The sequence below is a fragment of the Hydra vulgaris genome, chromosome 04, assembly GCF_038396675.1.
Source record: "Hydra vulgaris chromosome 04, alternate assembly HydraT2T_AEP".
NCBI lineage: Eukaryota > Metazoa > Cnidaria > Hydrozoa > Anthoathecata > Hydridae > Hydra > Hydra vulgaris.
In genome coordinates, this window is record NC_088923.1 from 37091051 (window position 1) to 37108738 (window position 17688).

Here is a 17688-nt window from a genome sequence, read left to right on the forward strand (position 1 = left end):
ATGTTAGATAAATGCAAAAGCGATATTGACGTATAAGAGTTTTATCAGACACCAAATATCGTTGCTGCAGAATATTTTTATAAGCGTTATAAAAGCGTTTTATAACAATGGCTTATAGTTTTTAATGGTCTAAGTTTAACTTAGTTCTACCATTTGTATAGCGTTACGTACAAGTATCTGTAAATGTAAACGTTTTTAGCATATTTGAGTTTGCCGGCAGTATATGAAACAATCGCGTATAATATATCTATAAAATGAGAAAATTTTAAAATTTTATATTAAAATTTTTTTTTTTTTACTTTTTTGCTAAATTATTATTATTTTGCTATAAATATATAAGCAAGATTAAAAAAATTTCTAAATTTATTACGCTGAGCCTTAAACCCTCCGAAACGACACTGATGACAGCGCACTAAACCACTGAGCTATCAATGATATGCGTTTAGGAGAAAAACGAACTTAATTATAAATCTCTTATAAGAATCTCTATAAATGCGGAATAGGTGCACATGTTAATTTTTTTGCTCTGAAAGCAAATTTTCAGAACGAATTATTGAATATATAAAAAATACTAGTCTAAATAAGGAATGCGTATAGAAATGATCAGAGTGGAATAGATAAGTATAGAAATAATAGGTTTGTTAAAGACCCGTATTTTACGGGTACGGAAAGTTATATATATGAGCAATAAAATTTAATTTTTAAATTTAACAATTAAACTTATATTGGGCAATTCCTAACCGCAATAATATTATTAGCTTAGTAAATACAGCGTTTTAAAAAGTTTGTCAAAGATAATTTTGCTTTGTTTTTTAGTGACGCAATTCGATCATCGCGGAAATATTTAACAAATGATAATTAAAAAAAAACACGTAACCGCAAACCAAATAAAGTTAAACAAATAAAAATAATTTAAGATGTCTCACTTTATTAAATTTTTCAAAAAACAAGTTTACAAATTATTATTTGAACTCAAATGTATCCTCAAATATGTCAAATTTATTTAGTCATGCATCCTTACCAATAAAAAAGAAAATGAAAAAAGTTATGTTTAAATAAATATAAAAATGGGGTTTTCATATATAAAAGAGACTTTTGTAGAAACTCTATACGATAGATTTAAAACAAGATTCTTTAGATAATTCTTGAATTAATTTTTTTATTCAAACAAATAATTCTTTGAATAATTTTAGTTGCTGTTATGATTTTTTTTTCTTATTTTAAATTTTTTAAACATTTTTCTTATTCTTATTTTTTATTTTACTTCGCGAATTTTGCACTCAGACAGCACAAGTATCAATTAACAAAGGAAAAAAAAATTTGGTAAAAATTGTGCCCCACAAGTAACGCAAAGTTATACTAAATTGATTTTGTGCGCAAAGTTGCTCTGATAGCTTTGCGCAGTGGCATTACCATAGACAATGAGGTTAAACCGAGTCGTGGTTATTGCTAGTTGAAAACTTTTCCCAATACCCCGCTAGACGACGTGAAATATCGTCGGCTAAGCAATTTTTAACGGTCCATTAGTGGGCCTTCAGTCAGCAATGTAAAATTTACCGAAGTCACTCAGTATTTTCCTCGTGCCTTCAAATGCACTATTAACTATTAAAAAAACAACAATGATGCAAAGCAGCTGCTTCGCTCGGAAATATTTTCATTTCGCGACGTTAGAATTATCATGTTTTATCCTTCCTTTTTGATAAAATTGAGTTATTAATAGTGTTGTTCCTCAAAATAATATTTTTCTATTGAATTGAAACCTTACTTATAAGTAAAAAAGTTGCGGAGAAAACAAAAGTTATAAAAAAAATTTATATGCTGTTTCCTGAAGTTTTTACTTTTTAAATCGTTTTATCTCAAAACTAAAAAATGTGGAGATAAAACAACGTAATTCCAACGTCGCGATTTGTAAAAATATCGATCATTCAAACTTTTTTTGTTTGTTTATAATTAAGAAAAGTATTTTTTGCAACTTTTCTAACTTTAAGATATAAATAGGTAAGTATTGTTATTTTATAAAAGCATCATTTTACGTTTGTATAGGTTATATTGGTATAAGTAAAACATTATTAGGTTTATTATTGTATTATTTATAAGAACTTTATTTTCAATGCAAATAATGTACCACCAACTTATATCATTTATAAGTAATACTAAAAAATATACAATGTAAACTTTACATTATATTTTTTAGTATTTCGTAGTAATATATAAAAAATAATGCAAATAATGTACTTAAATAGTATTAAATAATATAATAATAATAATAATAATCTGAACAATCTTTCTATAGTATCAATATAATATATAGTATAGAAGGTTTTAAAAAGCGCCCCTTCAAGGCGTGAGGCGCTTTTGGCGAGGTTTTTGCGAGGCACGCCTCACAGCCTTGAGGCGGCGCTTTTTTAAACCTTGATCTATTCAAAAGTAAAACTAAATTAAATTGTGTTTTTTTACAATAATAATACTAAGCTATAAAATGATGCTTGAGATTTTTTGGTTTGAGTCAACTTCCAGACATGGAACAAATTTCAAACATTTATAAGCTTACACTTGTGTCAAATAAGGATACTTTGCAATACAATGCGATGATTAGAGCCTGAGAACAAAAAAGCTCTAAAATTTTGGCCTCAAATGCTCCAAACGTAAAAGCAACAAATTGATAAAATATTTTTTTTGAAATTTTTAACAAAATTTAGATTCATCGATTAGCTTTAAATTTCAAGCAATAATCTCTTAGCCTTTAAAACTATGACCTTATAAAATTTGTGAACCCCTTCAATTTGAAGGGGTTACAAATTTAAAAAAAATGCTGTATCTGCTTCTGATATACATTGGCCTTTCCCACTATGACCCCCATGTACAAATTTTATTTCACGCAGTGTTTCAAAACGTTCCCAAGGAGTTGTTTTCTTAATGAAAATACTTTAGTTTTTATTTTAGATGACTATTTAGACTCGCGTCACCCTTTTAAAGTTTAACTTTTTTTGTATTTTTTGAGTTTTTAAGGGCATTTTCAAACGATCGGCGCGAATCGAAACTTACAAATCATTAGTTATATACTTACGTCATTACAAAGTATAAAAGGTTTTTTATTTAAACCAATTGTGCGCATTTTTATTATTATATTTGTTAACTGGTGTATTTTAAAAACTCACAAATTTGTTATGAAATTAAAAAAAAGTAGTTTTTAAATTTGAATGCGTGGAGGCCTAATACACAGCAATTTTCGTTAATTTCTTTGATCTCAAGACCTAATTCTTTGACCTTTGATCTGAAGATCTAATTTTTTTTAATCTCAAACTGTTCACCCACTTCAATTACTGGCTTTTTAAAAGGGGTTTGTGAAGGATTAGGTTAGTTTCATGGTCGACCGTTACTCTTGTTAATATCCCACCATTATGTTGGAGAGCTGGATTGGTGCTGATGTAAACAATGAGACGGTACTGTTGCAATTTAATCACCGGTGTGTTAAGGGCACCTAGTTAGAGAAGTAGGCTCTATTGGCGCCTAAAACCTGCAAGAACCTAATAGGCCCTAAAAGGTAAAGAAATAGTAGGGTAAAGATAAAATTGTATCACTTTAAAATACCTTAATGTAAAAAAAAAAAAAAATTTAAATAAATTTTAAAATTATTAACATTTAGACTTATGAGAAGTACAGAGATTTTTGTAAATTTGTGGGAAAAAATCAGACCATTATAATGATCCTATTTTACCTTATGCATTAGGCTATAATTTAAAAAAATGGAGCTATTTTGCACGCCAGGTCTTTAGCAATGACATTTTGCTACATGAAATTCAAGTTACGTTTCCCCTAAATCGATATTTTAGTCTTATTATTTAAGAAGAATATATGTCATAAAAGTATCAAATTGTTTAGTAACAATGGTTTGCAAAAAGTTTTAAATTCAGATGTGAAAAACATAGAAAGTAACTCAAAGCCGATTTTTCTTTCCACCGACAAACTTTTCTTAAAATCATTAGAAATATAATAGATATGAAATCAATAGAAAGAGCACTTTGATTTTATCTTGTCAAAATTAAATGTAGAATACCTCAGACTTTTTGGATACTATTGTATCCAAAAAGTTTGATTTTTAAAGTTTAAAATTTAATAAAAAAAGTTCAAAAAATTTAAAAAAAGTTCAAAAAGTTGATTTTCAAAGCTTGTAAAAGCTTTCGAGGTTGCTAACAACTCATCGAACTCACAGCAAAGTCGTAAATCCATTAACCATAATTTAAGAAACTTATTTATTAAAAAAAGAAATACACTTCTTGTTTTAAAAAATAAATTACTAGGTAGGATATATTTTTCTTAAAACAATAAATATATTTCTTCTTTTTAGAAATAAATTACAAGGTGGAATATGGATTTCTTAAAACAAGAAACGTATTTTTTTAAAGAAAAATATTTTGTAAAAAAAAAATTCAATTTTGCTGTGCTTAAAGTAAAATTTATTCAAAAGAATTTAAAGCGTGTGATGAGCGAAAAAAACCCTCAGAAGCTACTCGAAATAAAGAGTTCTTGTGAGAAACCATTAGAAAAAAGAGAAGAGTAAATAGCTAGCTACGGCAACTTCTCCCTCACCATTGGCTATGAGTCAATAACTCAAAACATTTTGAATGGTTCTAGTAATTTGAGTTTTGATCCAATACCTAACTGTAAACTCTAAACCTCAAAAGTACATTTTAAAATTATTTTTTTACATATTTTCCTAATATTTTTCTTAATATTTTTCTTAAGATATTTTGACTAAAGTTAACTATGAGGTCATTTCCATGACCGGAAATGATCTCATAGATCAACAAAAAATCAGTTTACAATAATCTAAGTGTTAATTTATCTATTGTAATCAGTTAAAGATAGTTACAAAATATTTTTTTTAATTGAAAAGCACGGTATTTTTTTGGTACAAGAACACAAATAGATAATATCGTTAAAAAAATTAACTGGATTCGACATCAGAATATATTAACGCTAGTGCTTGGAAATATGTTCAGATTTAGTCAACCGCAAAAAGCATAATTTCAAATAATCTGCGCATATACTTTAAAAGTGATGATGTTAAAAATTCATCATTATGTCAGTTATGAAATTTTATATTATTATTTTATTCAAAAACTTTTGTTTAAGTGTTTCTTAAAAAAAATTTTTTGCGGTTGTAAGCATTTTAACACTTTTTTATTATTTGCTATTTTGAATTTCTTAATTTTCATAGTTATTTTCTGTTTTAATTCCGATTTATGTTTTTTTATATATAGATATTTGTATGTTACGATTATGTTAAATTTTCTTTTATGTATGGGGCTCGGCAATAAGGCAAAATGTGTCTCCTTCTTGCTCAAGCCATTAATTTCGATATATGTATATACAATGTAAACATTCTTTAACAACGAAACATATTACACACACAAAATTCTTCTAACAAGAAAATATAAAAAATAATATAAATATGACCTCTACGCCACTCATTAGCACCGCATTAAAACTAGTTGTCCTCTCCTCATAAAAGTAAGATATAAAAAAAAAAAAAAAAACCGCATTGGCTGATATACATATATTATTTTGGAGTGATAAATTTTTAATATATATAAGTTTTCAAGAAATTATTTCGTGAGGATTGTTTCTGAGGATTTTTCCTAGAACTGTTGAACCTCAATTAGATAGTAGAAAAGTCTAAATCAAAGCTAGAATCTGCATAATACAGTTAATACATTGATCTAGTTACATTTAATATGAAGCGCACACCATTGGTTTCAAAACCTATTTACTAAATTGTGTTTATCTAAGATCATTTTGATAACATTATTACTAGGGTAGGGTGGGGCTCCCCTTAACAAACTTTAGCGTATATAACAAATACTCTTACATTTTCTAGTAATTTTTCTTTTTAATATCAAAGTTTACTTATAAGAGAAGACATTGGTAAGATAAAATAACTACTTTATTACTGGTGATAAACTTTAAAATTAAAAAAACTAATAATTGTGCAAAGAGACATCTTGCCCCAGCCGTGGGGAAAATGCTCCAAAGAGCGCATCTTGCCCCAAACTTTTAAAACAGTTGTTAAAAATAACTATCAGTTAAAATAAAAGCTATTAATAGTTTTTTATAAAAACTCTTTACATTTTATTAAAATAACTGAAATATAAACACTGCAATTATTCTATGCAATTGTCTTGAAGAAAAATAACTTTTTTTAATTTATATCACTAACATAATTGTTCAAATAACATATACATGATTATGATTCACAGTAGTAGCATAAGTCTGAATCATCTGGACCACATGAAAAGTGGTACCAAGATGTACATTTACTACATTGTGTCCAATCATCAAATGGTGGCACATTGTATGGACAAGAGCATATGGTGCATAGAGTTGTATCAGTGATAAAACTTTCAGAGGCAGAAACCATATCTTTCTTCCTTTTCATTTGTTTCTTTATGCCATTAGGTCTTTCTGCTTTTCAGGCTTTTTCACCTTTTTTGTCTTCAAATTTATTGATTTCATTTTTTGCTTGATCACCTTATTAAGTGCAGCTTTTTCTTTACGCAATATGACTACTGTTGCTTTTTTTTACATTGTTTTCATGCTCTTCTAGTCGCTTCTTGAAAGGTGAAGAAGTAAGGTTTTCAGCTGACTCTGTTTTTTTCTTTCATTGTCTTAAAACAAGAATTTTGGGACGCGGAAAAATCTTTTCCAAAATATTTAAGGGAGAATTAAGGCAAAGATACTCATCAACAATTGGCAAAACTGCATCATCAACAGCCTTCAATTTTGCAGCAGTTGTTGTGCTCATGAAATTTGCCAACTGTATAGGTGCAACAAGAGGCAAGTTAGGCAATTCACTAGATTGCTGACAGATTTTCAATGGCTCAGCTTCATTAGTGAGCAAAGCTGCTTCAAAGGCTTCATCATTAAAAATAAGGTCATTTATTGGGTATAAACCAGAGCATCTAAAACCATTGATTGCTTTGTCAATGTTTGCAGTAAAGTTGTAGGCAGTTGCAAAAATACCTGCCATGTCAAAAAATGAAATTCTACGCCCCTGATGTGATAACATCCAGCTGCTTGCTGCTGTATTGTAGCCAACTTTCAATGGTTTAAAAAATGTATGATCTAAAGGTTGCATCATGTGTGTACAATGAGGTGGAAGGGTTATGAGATGGATCCCATTGTCATGACAAAAGTTAATGGCCTCAAGTGTTTTCTGACTGCGATGAGCATTAAGTACAATTAATTGCTCATTAGTTTTAGATGCATGAGTCACAGCAATAAAATGTGTTAACCATTCAATGAATAAAGATGAATCAGTCCATCCACAGGAGCTAACTCTAATAATTGAGCCTGAAGGTGCACCAACAGCCAGCCTATCAGTCATTCGCTTATGGGGAAATATAAATAAGGGTGGGACATAAGTGTCACTTGCACTCATTGCACACACAACTGTCACAGTAGCACCTCTTTCTCCACTAGTTATTTTCGAAACTTGTCGTTTGCCTTACGTTGCAATTATTTTTCCTGGCTTATGCACATTTGTGATCCAGTTTCATCCATATTCCAGAGCTGTTTGGCTGAAAACTTATGTTCCTCAAATAATGATTTGTATACTGAAAAAAACTGATTTACTTTTGGTTTATTGAAGCCAATGGCTCTGCTTATACTGGTGGCTTGTGGAGTTCGAATAGAAAGTTGTGGATTGCGAGACATGAATCCTCGCAGCCAATCCACTCCTGCCATTTTTGACTCTTTATTAAAAGGATTATCGATTCCCATTTGTTTAGCAAAATCATATGCTAGGCGACGCACATCTATTGTTGTCAAGCCAAATAATGCTGTTTCCATAATCTGAACTTGTGTGACAATCTTTAATTCAAATTCTTTACTAAAAACAGGAAATTTTCCACCCAGAGACAAACCACCAGCTACTTTTACTTTTCCATCTCGATGACATTGTAATGTTTTTTTATTAATACTAAATTCTGATGCAACATTCTTTAGACAGCAGCCCATCTTTATTACATCTAATGCTGACTTTATTCTATTATTTGTTGCACCTCTCTGTGTTTTTCGCATATAATTTCTCACCATTATTTGTAATATTTAAATATGTATCTAAAGAAATATTAAAACCTTAAAATTTTAATTATATAAACATACAAACACATAAACAGTATTTTATAATTATTCAATACATTATTATTTTATACATTACATAACATCTATAAATTAACTCTCTTTGAGTTAAATAAGAACTTACTAAAGTTACATGTACATACAAAATTACTCAAGATTATTAACAATAACACGATGTTGCAATCATTAATATGATATTGCATGCTAAACACAGCTTTTTTTAGTAAAAATTGTATTATGCGCATGTAATAATATATGAAGTTGTATTAATACAACTTCATTCAGCAGAATGCGATGCATATTTGTAAAAGTTTTACAAATATGTATTGAATTACAGCAATAGCATGTGATATAGCTTCATTTTACTTAGCATATACATTATAACATTTACTTAATATATAAAATTATTTTAAAAAGCTATTTATAAATATGTATAATAGTTATCAACATATAAACCAACATATAAACCAACATATAAACCAACATATAAACATTGTCAATAACTAAATTAGTAAACGTTTTTATGTGCTTAACACACTTTAAAAATGGTAGAAATTCCGTAAAACCACGACGTAAGAAGCCCTTTGAGGGCATCTTACCCCACGGAACCGAGGACATCTTGCCTCATCTGTAGTGAGTGCAAGTTTAATACAAATAAAATTAATTTTATTGATAAGTTATAAAATTTCTTGGCTATATATTATTGTCGGATAAATTATCTATAAAACAACACATTTCTTACCTTAATTGCATAAGTAATGCTAATCCAATAAACATTCAAAATTAGAAGCAACTTACTAACAAAATACTCCAAAAAGTAATAAACCGATTTAAACCTCACCTACCAGCAATATTAAAAACATTTTATATTCCACGATTTTATTTTAACTTTATGAATAGTATTATAGAGGGATAAAACATTACCGTTCTATGATACTCTCACATAAGCAAAAAGACTTCTTGCCCCACCCTACCCTATTATTTTTTTCATGTTAACTCACCTCCCAAAGGCCAAGAAGGCTACTATAGTCGAGGAGGCTACTGTAGTTGTTGTTGCAACACTCTCTGAACTCTATAACTCCGAAGTACGAACCTTGACAAACAAGGCCGCTGTGCGGAGTTTGTTTTAATTCGATTTCACCTAATTTTTAATAAATAAATAAAATAAAAAAAAATCTATTTTTAATCTAAGCAAAAGCGCTTTCGCAACCAAAAAGAACGTACGCATGCAACGGAGGTGCGCATTAATTTGCGCAGCTTAGAATAATTAATAGAAAGATAAATTGGTTTTGAATTTATAGAAAAGAATAGTTTAACTCAGTTTTCCGCTCCCGTTTCTGATTTTAAATGGATATTTAGTTCTGCAACAAAATCAAAAGCAGTATTAACACTATTAAAATTTAATATCGTTATTAATACCGCGCACTCTAATTTAGACTATATATACTATAATATAGTGCACTATAATGAAGACTATACACTATAATATAGTAGTAGTTATACAGTCTGTATATAGAAGAGATCTTAAAAAAAAAAGGGAAGGCGGGAAGGGTGACATACCTGTTTTTTACATTAATATTAAAGTACTATATACAGTATACAGTAATATTAAAGTATTAATATTTTAACAAAACTTGTCGATTTTGCTCCTTCTTTTTTTTACTATACTCAAAGTTTAACTTAATAAAGTAATTATTACTTAGAACTAAAATATTATATCACTAAAACATTAAAATAATAAAATCCGTCTTTTTTGCTTTAAATTTAAAATCCTTAAAATTAAATTACAGCGCCAAAGTTGTTTAATTTTTAATGCATTTAAAAAAATCCCAAGAAATCAAAAAATTTAAAAACGAAAGTAAACGACATCAGCATTATCTAAATTTTAGATAGATTTTAGATTCTAAAATCTATCTGGTTAGGTAATATTGAAAGTTCAAATTTCAATATATTGGTGATATTTTACTACATTATCAAATTTTAGTTTTATATTAGATAATATTGAAATTTTAGTTTTAGTTGTAGATAATATTGAAAGTTCAAATTTCAATATATTGGTGATATTTTACTACATTATCAAATTTTATATATGTATTCAAAAGCTAGAAATTTTAATAAACTTAAAAGAATATTAATAAAGTTGACTTCAAGTTTAACCCAATGTTAACAACTAAGTGTTAGCATGCACCTATTTAAAATTGTTGCATTCAAAATTAGAGAATTCATGATCGAGGTAAATATCTGTTTTGTTGACTATTACGTCATACTAACAATGCTTCACAATACTAAAAATACATTTTTCAAAAATTAATTTCAATTTTTAGGTCGTCCATAAAGGCCGTATTAAACCTAAACAACTGGGTTTAATATTTTTTCTGAAAATTTTAGTCTTGGCTAATTTTTTATAATTTAATTAAAAAATAATAATATTGTGTACAATTAATCAATTCAATACAAACACAACAGTTTAAACTACATAAATTTAAAATTTTGAATCGAGTCATTAATAAAATTATTAATTTAATAATTAAGTATAATATGCAGCCTAGAATAGTAATAATAATAAAAGAAAATTAATAAGTTTTCAAAAATCTAATAAAAATGACAAAAAAAATCCAAAAATTGCACATACACACACACTCACACAAATTTCATCGTGATGAAAAGTGTAACAGGCAAAAAACAAAATAAAAGCTTTATAAAAGTTTTTTACATGTCAAAAGTATTTTTGAATATAAAACCTTTTTGTTGTTTAAAAAATATTTTTGATTTTTAAAATCATGGTTTCAAAGTAAATTTGAAAAAAATCAAAGATAAAAAGTTTTAAATTGTCTTAACCTTTTTCAAAAGATATATTTTTTTTGCAAATGAAAACATAAAGCTCAATGTAGTCTATTGCAGTATGCACTATCTTGTTTGGAGTCACTATGTAATTTCTTGGACCACTGCTCAAATACTAAATATAATTTTTTTAAATTTTATTGAATTTTTTTTCAAAACTTGTTCAAAAAAAGAAAAAAAAAATATATAACATTTTTTGTTGCAAATTCATCAAAAATATATAATTGTAATCAGTTGTTTTCATTATTGCATTTTTAATTGACAGTGTTGCTAATCAAGAAAGTCTTTTCTATTGCATTTTAGACTATTAATAATTTTTAATTAGTTTAGTTTTGAAAATTATTGTTTACTGTGAACTACAGAAATGAGTTTTGTTAAAATTATTTGGTATACGACATATGCATTTGTATCTAATTTTTCTAAAATGAATTCATAAATTATCTTCTGAATTATATTTTGAAAAAGAAAGTGAACTAAAATTGCACAAGTTTTGATTTGATTTTAAGATTGCATTTGTATTCATATTTTTTAGCTCTTTATTATTGCAAAGAAAACCAAAATTTGAGTTTAAAGAATTAAACAGCTTAAATCCTTCTTGCAATACTTGCATTGAATTGCAATGAATTGCATTGACAATATTGATTAATTTAGTAAAATAAGATTGTTTAAATTTATCTTTAGCAGTTAGAGTTGCATGTCAACAGTCACTATCAGTTTTGCAAATAAGGTTACATATATCAATATTACCGCATCATTTATTTGGTTCAATTTCTTAAACTGGTTGTCATGTTTATCATTACTCTCTATTTTTACTTTATCTTCCATATTTACTCTCCACTTTCATAATGGTACCTAATCACCTTATTTGTATAATTACTTATTCTCCATTTTTGTATAATTACCTATTCTCCATTTTTGTATAAATATCTATTCTCCATTTTTGTATAATTATCTATTCTTCATTTTTGTATAATTACTTATTCTCCATTTTTGTATAATTATCTGTTCTCAATTTTTATATAATTACCTATTCTCCATTTTTGTATTGGCATTTTTAAGTTGGTTCAGCACAGTTTTTTAAATCTGGTATTTCACAGCTTCTAAATTTTTAAAGATATTTGCTCGAGTCTTTAATACAAGGTGGTGGTGGTGGTTGTGGTGGTGGGGAGACGTTTATTAATTTTTACTTGTCATCAACAAAAAATTAATATCTCAAATTAAAAAAAAAAAAAAAAATCAGTGAAAATCTGCATTAAAATTAAATAATTATTTCAGTCAACAATAAAAACAAAAACTTTCAGTATAAACAGGCTTTAAAAATCATTGACCTGGTAAAATTAGATTTGTCAAAAAATACAGTAATATTAAAGTAGTTTGATATTAAAGAGTTTTTGTCTGAGCCTCCATAATCTATATATGTTTACTTAAAAACAACGCTGCTTTTATTATACTTTTCAAAATTGTTTGCCATCTTTGTTTTACCATTGTGCTGATATTCAGGATAGTCTATATCCTACATTTAAGATTCAGGCAACATTGAAGAAACAGCAAATGCTTTTTTCCTGTTTTTTTTTTTTTTTTTTTTACTATTTATTGTTTGTTGATATAAAAATTATTATAAATATAAATTATAAGTTGTTACAATTACACTATTTAATCCTGATTGATTATCTCTTTTATTATTCTAATTTTATGTTGTGGCTGATGGATCTTTTTTTCCAGATTCTTTTTAATTTGAATTATTTATATTAAAACTGTTTGAGTTGCATAAGCTTTCGCCTTGTTTTATTTAATGATCCACCAATGCTATTTAATTCTGTTGCTTTCCAGACATTTTTTTCCTCTATTTTATGTGTCAATTTTGCATAGCATATTTTAACATTCTGGTTTTAGTAAAAGAAAAGTTACTAAAACTTTTTAATAAACTAAAATAAATATAAGAAAATTAAAGAAAAGCAACAACTCACATTATTATTACCTGATATATTTTTCATATAAAATTAAATATTTATCTTTTCAAATGATATTTGTGCAACCTTAACAAAAAATTAATTTAAAAAGCGAAAGTTATATTTAAATTAAATATACAAAAAGAAACTAAACCTAAAACTAAAATGTCACTCTAATACTAGTGGTAGACAAAAAAAGTTTATTTTGTTATTTATGAAAATTTATTATATGTCCACAATAAAACAAAACATATTTCTGTTAATAACTTCAAAGTTATAGTACTTTTCACTAATAAAGCATAACTAAAAAAAAAACAAAAAACATAAGAAATCAATTTTAGGCAGCTAATTTTATTATCAGGTATTATTTATTCTAAACTAAATCATATATAACTATATTTATATTATATAAATCATACATAACACTCAAAAATGAGCTACGCAGTGTGATGACACTTGTTACACTTTTTAAAAGTAAAGCACTGACCATGTTTGTGAGAAACTTTATGAGATATTACCTAAATCTTCTAAGATTTGGCTATAATTCTTTTAAGTCTCCACAAAGATCATAATTTGTTATAAATTATCATAAATTATCATAAATTGTTGGTTTATAAGAAACCAAAACAGTTTTTTATTTAATCACTTGGTTTGATTTACATACTTTATATTGCATAAAAGTTAATGTGCATTTACTTGGTTTGCTTTACATACTTTATATTACTTTTTACATGCTTTACATATTTATATTACATACTTATATATGGTTTGCTTTACATACTTATATTACTTTTTACATGCTTTACATACTTTATATATATATGTGCAATTACTTGGTTTGCTTTACATACTTTATATTGCATAAAATTTAATGCATTTATTTAAAATTTATTAACTTTTTTTTTTCAATTATCAGATTTAGTTATATTATTTAGCTGTGATAACTTTGTTAAGAAGTAATAGGCATACTTGTCTAGATAAGTAATCTGAATGATTAATTTTTTGATTTTTTTTAGGAAAAACATACACAACAGATGTATACGAGTTTTGTTCTGATGCAGATTGGGAGGAGGTTTGCATTAAATTTGTGGAATATTATTTACTGTATTAAATTTACCAATCAATCAAAAGTTATTTTTAATACTGTTTTTATTATTCGAAAATGTTACAGAAAAAACTGCAGAGAGTGATGTTTTGTAAAATGTTGTAATTCTTTTTGATATATTTTTTTTAGGAATTTGACTGGCCTGTCACAGGGTCTCTTAAACCAAGTGACTTCATACTTGTACAAGTTCTCAATTACAATAAACTGTTACCTAGCAGGTAAAAGTATGTTTTAACTTTCTAAGTTGAAAATATAAAAATGTTACTAATAAATATAATTTCTACATGAGATTTACAGTCCTTGTCTGGTATTGATTAATAGCTAATTTTATTAGCTTTTCTGGGAATAGGGCTAGCTCTTTTTGGTATTTAAATTGTTTTGGAAGCAAAACAAAGTTCAAATAATGAATATAGAAAAATAGTTGAAATTCTGACTCAAAAATCTGACAATCCTGTTATATTATTATCATTTAACTTTCATAGTAACACTTATGTTGTAAAAATGTAAAGTCTAGAGATAAAAAAAAAAAATTTAAATAGAGAACTATACTAGTGTTAAATTTAACACTGCAATAAAGAGTTTTAGTTCTATATTTATATTTATTATATAAACTTTATTTATAGCTATATAACTAATGTAATATTACATAGTATTTATACTATATAATATTATATTAGTTATATTTATATTTATTATATTGATCCCCAAGTTTTACCTTTTTATGTAAATTTCTTAATGGAATGTTGTAAGTTGTAGCTGTCTTACTCCTAAATAAATTTTTATTATTTTTATTTTAAAATCTTTCCCAAATTTCCCCAGATTTATTATCTTATCTAAAGGTTTTGGAACTTACAAATCAGTTAAATAAAATATCATCAAAATGCCTCAGATTCAAACAGAATGAAATGAATAAACTAAACAAGATAAATTAAATGTAGTACCATTGTAATCTTAAGTAAACATTTTGGCCACTACTTTTTTTAACAATATTTTTCTAACTGGTTTATAATATTTGACTATAATCTTTTTTAAAAGGGAATGCAAACATCACAAACGTAATGTATCAGTTTCTTTAATTTTGCATGTAAATAATAATGAGTAAATAATTATATTATTTACTAATTTATTATACTTTTTATACTTTATTGTTATACTAATTTATATAAGTTATACACGTATACTTATTATTAATTATTAAATTTTTATTATTTATATATTTTCATGTAAACAATTATTTTTTGTTTTGTTTTTTTATTCATCAGGGTGATAGGAACGTTTCAAATGTATTTAAAAAAGATTCTTAGTGAACCATGGATTTCCCTCACAGAAAATCTTGTTGATTCAAACAGTACAATATTGGCAGTAAGTTCGATTAAAAGTCTTACATTATTTTATTGTGTATTAAAGTAATTATTTTATAGCAAGTTTTAAATCAAGTTATTGAATCAGCATTAAGTACCTGTAAAAACTGACTGTTTCCTGGTTACCAATTAAAAAGCATTTGATTGACATTAAAAGATCTACTTTTTTTTTTATGCTTAATGTCCTTGTCTCTACACTTTTGTGGTGACTTTTCTGTAAGTGACTGGGTCTCCAGCCCCGGCTAAAAATCCAGCCTTGAACCGCGCCCCGGCCTTAGCAAAATCATAAGGTTTAGCAGGGTTTGGTAGCCGGGGCTAGTAAAAAATTTATAATTTCTTATATATTATAGTTTTATGTTTACATTTACCATTTATTAAATACTGGTATATATTTATATATTTTTAAAATCTAATTTACTTCCAACAAGGTTGCAAGCAACCATTATTAAGTTATGAGTTACTTTAATATAGAGGATAGAGTTAAAAAGCTAGGAAACGGTTAACTGAAGACTTGAATAGTTATAGGTTGTATAAAAAAGAAAAACATAACAAAAGTTGTAAGGTTTTTGTGATGTGCAAGGACAAAAACTGGATTAGTGAAAGTTTATAGCATGAAGGGACAGATAAAGTAAAAGGATGCAACTTGTTGAACAAGAAGCCAAGCAAGAATGTGTTTTGGTTTATCTTAATAGAAATGATAGCTTGTTTGAGCATTGATCATGATAGTATTTGAAGAAAAAAAGAAAGAAATGCTTAAATTATCCTCTTGTTTTGACTTTTTGTCAAGACAAGAGTATAATGTTGAGTCATCAGCAAATAGTGCCATTTTAGACGTAAAATTTTTATGAAGATCATAGATAATATTGCAGATAAGAAACAATACAGAAGCAAAGATAAAACTTTTTGGTACCCTTAAAGTTACTTAAAATAAAGAAGAGTGTAGGCGTTCAAGAATAGCTTTACTACTGTAATTAGAAAAAAATGATTTAATAATCTCAAAAACTTTATATAAAGAAACTAATAATAGAGTGAAGACTAATTGTAGGATAGTTAGAAAGGTCAAAGTGTTTTCTAGAGTTTTTAAAAATTGGAACCACTTACTTAGCACTTTTTAATAGTTCAACAAAAATTGAAGAGAGTTCTGGAGAACACTTTTTTAAGACTATGATGGAAATCTTGTCTGAAGCACAAACTGTAGAAGTGTTTAATTAAGAATTAATAAAATTTTTGTAAAAAAGACAAAAAAAAATGATTATGGTTTGATAAAGCAACTGGTCAAGACAGTGAAAAATGTGAAGTAGAATGAGGCTTGATGTAAAATTAACAAGAAGGAATGAAAGCTTCCAAACTTTTATTTCAGAAGGAATTAATGCTTCCAAGATGTGTATTTATACATGTACAATATGGATATAAACATATGTTTCCTATATCCTATTATACAATATCCTTACATATTTATATGTTAGGATATTGTATAATAGGATACAATATCTTTAAATATTTATATAAACTTTAGTATTTATATGGTGTAATATTTGCCAGAAGAGAAGACGATCAGATGGATGTTTGGTGTTACTCTAACAAGACGAGAAAGGAGGCATAATCTTGACAAATGTTGTATTGAGCTACATTAATTAGAGAAGAATAAAGTAATTTAGGTGTCAGCATGTAGAGAGGTTCAGGAGAAAATGGTAGTGGTAAAAGTAAGAAAACTTGAAGAGAGTGCCTTACATATTGTATGAATGAGCTTTAGTTAAGGAAAGAAAAAGAGGAAGTCTAAAGTCTGATGATGATGATGGCAATAAAAATGATAATGATGATGATGATGATGATGATGATGATGATGATGATGATGATGATGATGATGATGATGATGATACTGTTGATCATAATGATGTTTGTATATGTATATATATACAAAATATAACATGAGTTTTGAATTAAAAAAATATACTTTTTGGTCACAAACTCAGCCCTGGCTCTAACTATATTTTATCTAACCTGGCCCCATTCAAATTTCAACCTTGGTTGTTTATATTGTGTGTTAGGGTGATTTAAAAAAAAATAATAATAATAAAAGTTGCAACTCTAGTGATTTGATGTGAAGCAGTATGGCACAAAATTATTAAATCCTAAAAAATTAAAATCAAACAATGACTCTCCTTGTTGATTGCAAAGGATTGAAGGAGTTTCTAAAATGAATTTTTTAAAATTAAAGTATGTTATGTTAGATCTCAAAAGAAGTGATGTTATATAAAAATTTCAAATATAGTTATCATATTTTATAATA

At 26.9% G+C, this 17688-nt stretch overlaps 1 protein-coding gene and 1 non-coding gene across 4 annotated transcripts in view; both read left to right on the plus strand.

Moving 5' to 3' along the window:
- LOC100205903 (otoferlin) overlaps nucleotides 1-17688 on the plus strand; it is a 166983-nt gene that overhangs the window by 22028 nt on the left and 127267 nt on the right. For 2 of the 3 annotated variants that reach the window (XM_065796220.1, XM_065796219.1), the window contains exons 2-4: nucleotides 13949-14004; nucleotides 14167-14255; nucleotides 15300-15399. In XM_065796220.1, the coding sequence (XP_065652292.1) occupies nucleotides 13949-14004; nucleotides 14167-14255; nucleotides 15300-15399 (245 nt within the window). Of the gene's footprint in view, nucleotides 1-10169; nucleotides 10376-13948; nucleotides 14005-14166; nucleotides 14256-15299; nucleotides 15400-17688 lie in introns of those variants that run through there. The other variant, XM_065796221.1, reaches the window with a different exon arrangement.
- LOC124818893 (U4 spliceosomal RNA) lies at nucleotides 1393-1531 on the plus strand. The gene has a single exon (XR_010638322.1). It is a non-coding gene; the product is annotated as a U4 spliceosomal RNA (small nuclear RNA).